Genomic DNA, 9,013 nt, shown 5'->3' with positions numbered 1-9,013 from the left:
TTCCCGTGTGTGACGCAGAGAGAGAGAGATACTTCCACCTTTCACTCTTTTGTTACAGAATAAAACAATCTGTCCCCTCTCTTTTCCTCTGCTTTACTTCACAGAGCTGAGAGGAAACAGGGGCTGATTTAGTGTGTGTTCACACTGCAACAACAACCCTCTCTGACAACAACAAAACCACATTAGAGCCAGTGGAGGTCTTTAACATTCCTCGTTCTGAAATTACTGTAGGAACATCACAGCATTATTCACCGTTTTATAAATTCTTTAGTCCTTAAAGGTGATCTAAGTGAGAAAAAGTGTTGTATTTTTTTTCTCAGATCATTTTCCTTGAGCTAAACTTGCTCTAAAATGTAAACATGGCCGTCTCCGTGTGGACAATATTTGGGTTCATCCAGGAACAACACAGCCGTCTGATTCTCCGTCCTCCGTGAGCGAATCTTTATAGAAGCAATAAGATAATAAGCAAAATCAGTAAAAATATTAGCTATCACATGTATGTCATAAACATGGTCTGGTAATTCTGATCACACATAGTTCAGCACTTTGTTTACAAACACTCTCTGGCTCCCCCTGTTGGAGAGAACAAGCTCTAAATCCTAATTTTCACGTCTTTACAAAATGGCTCCTGTGGCAGAAAGTGAAGAAGTGTTAAATGAGTTTCGTAACCCATCTGTTTATTTTCAGCCCTTCTGCTGATGGAGGAAATGAGTGAAGACTGAGGGCGGAGCTCAGAGGAAACCACATTTTCGTTTTCACATAAAAATAGAAAACAGTTTAAACTCTGCCTCGCTCTGTTTACTGACAGTCTGCTGCATCCCTCACATGGTCAGTGTTTTTTATCAGTCAAGAATGATCTGACCACAGCGTAGGTGTATTTCAGACCCTCTGAGATGAGCTCAGGTCCAGAGAAATCTGCAGTGTTTCTGTACAGAGGTGATGGATGGTGTTCTTTGTATAATGTTATCACAGTGTGATGAGGGTTTCTCCTGCAGAGCCGTCTGAGGGCTGGAAGGTCTGAGTGGTGAACCACACCCCTCTGTGTGGAGACCACGCCCCCGCTCTGCAGAGTCTGACCCTTTGGAACGCTTCAAAACAGAGGAGCTGGAATCTTCTATCAACTCTTTGCTCTATTTTGACTCCATCACCCCTTTTTTGGACCGAGTGGCAGGTGTCAGATTCTGTGTTTATATTTACAAAATAGTCAAGTTGTTCAAAGACAGCACTGGATATTTTTACACTGAGCTGTTGTTGTTAAATAATGCAGCACAGATTCCTGTTTGTAGTATTAATGACCTTCAAATGTCTGTTTATTTCCTCATGTTAAGTAAATCTATGCTCTACATTTGACCTTCAGATGACCACACATTACCTCCCTGTGATCTCTAGAGCTCTAGATTTCCTGTCTCAGAAGAACAGGGGTGTGTCCTTTTTGAGGCGCGGCACATGAAATGTTGCATGAAATATAGTGTCACATGTTTTTCATTTTTTGAAACACTTACCCACAAGTCTAATCACTCTTAAGCTCATATCAACTCATCTCTAAAATGGCAGTGATGCTAGAGTTACACATGCTCTACAGCTGAAAATAGACCAGCAGGAATTCACTCTTAAAAATAAAGGTTCTGCAAAGGGTTCTATGAGCGATGACATAGAAGAACCATTTTCACTTCCATAAGAAACTGTGTTTGTTTCTGGGGTGTGGAAGTGTTTAAAGATTTAAAAATCCATCACTTGATCTTAAGGTTCTTGACCCATTTAAACTTATTAGCAAAAATGTTTCTTTATTGAACCAAAATGGTTCTCCTGTGGCATCACTCAAAGAACCTATTGTAGCACATTTATCTTTAAGAGAGCAGACTCACTATTACAGACCACAGAAGGGGAAGAACAGTGTGGCACCTGCACCTTACTCTATATTAACTGTAGATGTTAAAGTTGTGTTGATCTCATTCGCCCCGTTTCATCTCCAGGACTTTTATTGTGTTCTTTTATTCTCCACAGTTGTATAATGAAAGATTACAGAGATCCCCCTCTCCTTCTGGAGAAGAGAATGTAATGAACCTTTAGGGAACACAACTGGACTCTAACACCACTGCTGTACCTTTAAAGATACACTACACTGTCTGTATCTTTCAAATATACACTACACTGTTTGTCCCTTTAAAGATACACTACACTGTATGTACCTTTAAAGATACACTACACTGTTTGTAGCTTTAAAGATACACTACACTGTCTGTACCTTTCAAATATACACTATACTGTCTGTACCTTTAAAGATACACTACACTGTATGTACCTTTAAAGATACACTACACTGTTTCTACCTTTAAAGATACACTACACTGTTTGTAGCTTTAAAGATACACTACACTGTCTGTACCTTTCAAATATACACTATACTGTCTGTACCTTTAAAGATACACTACACTGTATGTACCTTTAAAGATACACTACACTGTTTCTACCTTTAAAGATACACTACACTGTTTGTAGCTTTAAAGATACACTACACTGTCTGTACCTTTCAAATATACACTACACTGTCTGTACCTTTAAAGATACACTACACTGTTTCTACCTTTAAAGATACACTACACTGTTTGTAGCTTTAAAGATACACTACACTGTCTGTACCTTTCAAATATACACTACACTGTCTGTACCTTTAAAGATACACTACACTGTCTGTACCTTTAAAGATACACTACACTGTTTGTAGCTTTAAAGATACACTGCACAGTTTGTACCTTTAAAGATACACTATGCTGTTTGTAGCTTTAGTGACAGTAATGTACTGTACCGTACCTTTATTTCCGAATGTGTGTGCAGAGAGACGCTGGACATCGTGAGAACTTTCCACTGACCACAGCTCACTCACTCAGGGCTGAAGGAGAGGTTTAGGATGAGATTATTGCAGGGAACTAACAAAACTCTGTGTAGAACCACAAAATCCGAGAGAACCGGCATCGACGTTCAGCTTCTGAAGAACGACATGCTGTGGTTAACCACTTCTGTAGCACTAGCTTTGATCTGAATCTGTCGCTATGGCAACTATTTGATCACACTCAACTATTTGATGACGTTTAAGTGGCTTAATGCCATTAAATCCTCACAGCAATGTTCCGAGACGTAGAGCAGTGCTACTGCAGTGAGGAGGACCACACTTCTGACTACAGAAGGCCGGAGGAGCCGCTGTGTTCTGTACAGAGACACACTCAGACGGGCTCTGGGCATTGGGCCTGGTGACCTTCGGCTCATGTGCAGCTGCTCCACGCATCCCTTTCATATCAGCTTTTCAACAGTCTCCTCCTCTCAGATACTCACTAATAACACAGTAATAACAGACACTGAGATCAACACAAGATAAACACACACACACACACACACAGAGGGAGAGAGAGGGGGGAGTGAGATAGAGGGAGGGAGGGAGAGAGAGAGAGAGAGAGGGATGGAGAGGGAGAAAAAAGAAGAGCAAGATAAAGAAAAGAGAAGAGAGAGAATAAATAAAAGAGAGAGAAAGAAAGAAAACAGAAAGAGAGGGAGGGGAGAGAGAGAGAGAGAGAGAAAACAAGAGAGAGGGAGGTAGAGGGGGAGAGAGAGAGGAGGAGAGGGAGGGAGAAAGAAAGAAGAGAGAGAAAAACAGAAGAGCAAGAGAAAAAAATCAGAAGAGAGAGAATAAATAAGAGAGAGAGAGAGAGAGAGAGAGAGAGAGAGAGAGAGAGAAAGAAATAAAACAGAAAGAGAGAGGGAGGGGAGAGAGACTCAGTGAGTGAAGTGATGAAAATGAAGAAGAAATCAAAGACCTTTTTTGAAGGATAACAGTTTATTTTAACCCTGTAACGTCCAAACCTGCTGTGTGTGATGATTTATTTACAGCAGGCTGAGGTCAGTTTGAAGGAAACACTTTCTAAATCTAGATTTACGTCTGAAATATTAGAAAAACAGGATCAGAACAAAGATAAAACATATATCACTGAATAAAACAATGTGTTTTCTTAAAAACATTGATGCCGTTAGTGCCTTTAGGGCTCTCAGAGAACAGAATCCTCTGTCTGGACCTCTCTCTGGATCAGGAGCAGGGTCTTCTTCTCCTTGTCATTGTCAGTGACTGGTGGAATGCTGTTCCCGCTCCCTGGTCCACCCTGAGGAGACAGAGGCCAGGGTTACGGTGGTGTCAGAGGGGAGATGAAGGACAGGGCTTTGTGCAGTGACGGGGGATAACGCACCTCGTTCTCCTGCGGAACAGGATGGGTGTTTGGTTCTAGATCCCACCACAGCAGACCGGGGAGAATCGAGCCTCGTTTGGTTGGTCCTTTAACAACAACAACAGCACAGTCAGTCACTGTTAATCCTGAGTCCAACCGACTGAAGACAAAGGGACAGCTGTGTCTCTGATCGTGGACATGTGCTGAAGACAAGGAACGTCCATAACAAAGTGTGGTGTGTTCTCCCTGTGTCTGCATGGGTTTCCTCCGGGTGACTGTCTGTGAGGAGTGTAGTGTGTTCTCTCTGTGTTTGCGTGGGTTTCCTCCGGGTGACTGTCTGTGAGGAGTGTGGTGTGCTCTCCCTGTGTCTGTGTGGGTTTCCTCCGGGTGACTGTCTGTGAGGAGTGTGGTGTGCTCTCCCTGTGTCTGCGTGGGTTTCCTCCGGGTGACTGTCTGTGAGGAGTGTGGTGTGCTCTCCCTGTGTCTGTGTGGGTTTCCTCTGGGACACACGTTGGTAGGTTGATTGGAGACTCAAAAGTGTCCGTAGGTGTGAGTGTGTGAGTGAATGTGTGAGTGTGTGTCGCCCTGTGAAGGACTGGTGCCCCCTCCAGGGTGTGTTCCCGTGTGATTCTGGGTAGGTTCCGGACCCACCGCCGCCCTGAACTGGATAAGGGTTACAGAGAGTAAATGAATAAATGAATGAATTAATTAAATTACCCACATATATTTATAGTGTCTCATACCTTGTTATATTTATATATAGAGTGTAATATGTATAATATATAATTATATATTTGCTTGAAATACAGCACCAGTCAAAAGTGTGGACACACCTCCTCATCAGTGATTGGTGGAGTAGGGCTAGTCACTGTATAGAACTGTGTACCAGCCCCTACCTCTGAACAACCCCAGTTACTGTCTCAGACACGTTCAGAAGGGAGCGGTTCTACAGATTAACTCTCGACGAGGCCACAGCTGTTCACTGAAAACCATTCCAGGTGACGACCTCATGAAGCCGACTGAGAGAACGGAGAGAGTGTGTGAAGCTGTCGTCAAAGCAACAGGGGGCTACTGTGAAGAGTCTAAAGTATAAAACATACTCTGTTGTCTTTAACACTTCTCTGTTTACTACATCACTCCATATGTGTTCCTTCATAGTTTTAATGTCTTTCACATTCATTTACAACGTAGAAAAACATAAAAAAACAAAGAAAAACCATTAAATGAGAAGGTGTCCAAACGTTTGACTGGTGCTGTATATTTCTGAACTCATTTATTTAACCCTTTTCTCTCTGTTCTCGCACTCATCGGTCTTTGCACTGTGCTACTGTTTATATTTCTGGAAGATGAGAACTGCATTAAGTTGTTTTGTACTGGTACTGAGTAATGACAATAAAGTTTAGTTATCTATCTATCTGTCTGTCTGACTATCTGTCTGTCTGTCTATCTCCTTCATCAGCGTGCCTCCGCTGCCTGTTTGTTGACACAGCAGTTCTTCACATCTTCTCCTGTTCCTCCAGCGTTTGTTGCCTTTGGATGTTTGCCTGACATTCTCCAATTTTCTTTTTATGATTTTGCCTCAGACGCATGTTTTTCCACTGGGACTTTCAACCTTTTCTACATGTGTTTATGCTGTTTGCCTCCTGTAGTGTGAACCTGCTCATGGGCTCTACTAAGTCTCTCCAAAGGACCAAGAGTTTCTACATCAACTACAGTGAGGCTTTCAGTATCATGGAGATAAAAACGCTGACCTGTCAAACAGCTGACCACCAGCCCCATCAGCACCGTCACACAGGTGGACAACGCTCCAAAGTACAGGTAGGACATGGAGTAGAAATTCTGAAGAATATTCTGACTGAATAAAGAGAAAAATATTAAAATATTTCACTTTGGAACAACATTCAATATTATTTTCACTTGCCTGCCATGTCTGCTCTTCATTAAAGAGACCTTTCACTCACCCGTTCTGCTGAGGGTCTGATGATGATGATGATGTTGGGGGCGGTGATGGTGATGAAGGTGATGTGTTGTGGAGTGAGATGTTACTGTGTGTTGTGTTTACTGAAAGACAGTGATCTGCACTGGTGGGCAACACCCCCATCCTCTGAGGGTCCGGAGGAAAAACTGAACTCCCAACAGCGAGCCACAGAGCCAAACAGAAACCCACAGCAACTCCACAAAACACTCCCTGAGCAAGAGACACAACATCAGAAGGAGGAGACGCAACATCAACAACGAGGAGGAGGAGACACAACATCAACAACGAGGAGGAGGAGAGACACAACATCAACAACGAGGAGGAGGAGAGACACAACATCAACAACGAGGAGGAGAGACAACATCAACAACGAGGAGGAGGAGAGACAACATCAACAACGAGGAGGAGGAGAGTCACAGCATCAACAACGAAGAGGAGGAGAGACACAACATCAACAACGAGGAGGAGGAGAGACACAACATCAACAACGAGGAGGAGGAGAGACACAACATCAACAACGAGGAGGAGGAGCAATATAACCTCTACAACAATGTGGAGAGACAACATAATCAATATTAACATCTACAAAGAGGAGACACAAAAGATCAAGAAATGTGAGAAGTTAAAAGTGAGGATCATCTGAACAGACGTATAGAAGGAAAGAAGGATGGAAGGATGAGTACAGTATGGATTTACTGTAAAGGAAAGAATGCACAGACGCAGGAATGTGGACCAATGCTAATTTCTTGAGAAACTATATCCATGAACCCCTCAATTTTCTGCTCTGGGGATTGATGAATGGATGAATGATAGATGGATGATTTGCCTGGAATATCAGTGTAAGTGTCTGATGTTATAGTGTCTCACAGGTTTGTTGGTGGCAGGGATGAACATGCCCAGGATAAAGGCTCCCAGTAGTGGACCATTGACCACGCCCATTACTGTAAACGATCCCTGAGAATCAGAACAGAGAAACACTTTCTAATACACACAGTATCACAGCAGGACATTGAGTGTGGTGGTCTTTATGGTCTGAGAGTTACTGCGGTCTAGCCTTTATAGTTTGAGGGTTACTGTGTCTTTGTGGTCTGAGAGTTATAATGTGGTGGTCTCTATGGTCTGAGAGTTACTGTGATGTGGTCGTTATGGCCTGTGGGTTACAGTGTGGTGGTCTTTATAGTCTGAGTGTTATTGTGTGGTGGTCTTTATGGTCTATGGGTTACAGTGTGGTGGTCTTTATGGTCTGAGAGTTACTGTGGGGTAGTCATTATGGTCTGAGAGTTATAATGTGGTGGTCTTTAAGGTCTGAGAGTTACTGTGTGGTGGTTGTTATGGTCTATGTGTTACAGTGTGGTGGTCTTTATGGTTTGAGGGTAACTGTGTGGTGGTCTTTATGGTCTGAGTGTTACAGTGTGGTGGTCTTTATGGTCTGAGAGTTACTGCGGGGTAGTCATTATGGTCTGAGAGTTTTAATATGGTGGTCTTTAAGGTCTGAGAGTTACTGTGGGGTGGCCGTTATGGTCTATGGGTTACAGTGTGGTGGTTTTATGGTCTGAGAGTTATAATGTGGTGGTCTGTATGGTCTGAGAGTTACTGTGTGGTGATCGTTATGATCTATGGGTTACAGTGTGGAGGTCTTTATGGTCTGAGGGTTACTGTGAGGTGGTTTTAATGGTTTGAGGGTTACTGTGAGGTGGTTTGTATGGTTTGAGGGTTAGTGTGAGGTGGTCTTTATGGTCTATGGGTTACAGTGTGGAGGTCTTTATGGTCTACGGTTTACAGTGTGGTGGTCTTTATGTTCTGAGTGTTGCAGTGTGGTGGTCTTTATGGTATGAGAGTTACTGTGGGGTAGTCATTATGGTCTGAGAGTTATAATATGGTGGTCTTTAAGGTCTGAGAGTTACTGTGGGGTGGCCGTTATGGTCTATGGGTTACAGTGTGGTGGTTTTATGGTCTGAGAGTTATAATGTGGTGGTCTGTATGGTCTGAGAGTTACTGTGTGGTGATCGTTATGATCTATGGGTTACAGTGTGGAGGTCTTTATGGTCTGAGGGTTACTGTGAGGTGGTTTTAATGGTTTGAGGGTTACTGTGAGGTGGTTTGTATGGTTTGAGGGTTAGTGTGAGGTGGTCTTTATGGTCTGTGGGTTACAGTGTGGTGGTCTTTATGATCTGAGAATTACTGCAGGGTGGTCATTATGGTCTGAGAGTTATAATGTGGTGGTCTTTAAGGTCTGAGAGTTACTGTGTGGTGGTTGTTATGGTCTATGGGTTACAGTGTGGTGGTCTTTATGGTCTAAGAGTTATAATGTGGTGGTCTTTAAGGTCTGAGAGTTACTGTGCGGTGGTTGTTATGGTCTATGGGTTACAGTATGGTGGTCTTTGTGGTTTGAGGGTTACTGTGAGGTGGTCTTTATGGTCTATGGGTTACAGTGTGGTGGTCTTTAAGGTCTGAGAGTTACTGTGGGGTGGTCTTTATGGTCTGAAAGATACGGCGGGGTGGACATTATGGTCTGAGAGTTATAATGTGGTGGTCTTTAAGGTCTTAGAGTTACTGTGCAGTGGTCGTTATGGTCTATGTGTTACAGTGTGGTGGTCTTTATGGTCTGAGGTTTACTGTGAGGTGGTCTTTATGGTCTGTGGGTTGTGTCCCTGTTTGCTGCATTAAATATGTGTTTTACCTGAAGTACTCCCCAGTCCAGCAGAGAGCAGAGAGCTGCGGTCGTCACACAGCCAGCTCCGTACATAAACGCTGTTTAAAAACACACAGAGGAAACAACAACAACTGTAATGTGGCAGGACAGGGGCAGGTGTTGAGGCAGGGT

The 9,013-nt window shown here is 43.2% G+C and overlaps 1 protein-coding gene across 2 annotated transcripts in view; it reads right to left on the bottom strand.

The window, feature by feature from the left end:
• Positions 1-3,844: 3,844 nt before the first annotated feature.
• slc5a5 (solute carrier family 5 member 5) overlaps positions 3,845-9,013 on the bottom strand; it is an 11,589-nt gene continuing 6,420 nt past the window's right edge. Inside the window, exons 11-16 of one of the 2 annotated variants that reach the window (XM_066643832.1) lie at positions 8,870-8,940; positions 7,057-7,143; positions 6,173-6,399; positions 5,963-6,066; positions 4,233-4,318; positions 3,845-4,148 (exon numbers count right to left, since the gene is read on the bottom strand). In XM_066643832.1, the coding sequence (XP_066499929.1) occupies positions 4,038-4,148; positions 4,233-4,318; positions 5,963-6,066; positions 6,173-6,399; positions 7,057-7,143; positions 8,870-8,940 (686 nt within the window). In that variant the 3' untranslated portion in view covers positions 3,845-4,037. The remainder of the gene's footprint in view (positions 4,149-4,232; positions 4,319-5,962; positions 6,067-6,172; positions 6,400-7,056; positions 7,144-8,869; positions 8,941-9,013) is intronic. The other variant, XM_066643833.1, reaches the window with a different exon arrangement.

The sequence above is a fragment of the Hoplias malabaricus genome, chromosome 14 (assembly GCF_029633855.1).
Source record: "Hoplias malabaricus isolate fHopMal1 chromosome 14, fHopMal1.hap1, whole genome shotgun sequence".
Classification (NCBI taxonomy): domain Eukaryota; kingdom Metazoa; phylum Chordata; class Actinopteri; order Characiformes; family Erythrinidae; genus Hoplias; species Hoplias malabaricus.
This window is presented reverse-complemented; position numbering and strand designations above follow the sequence as displayed.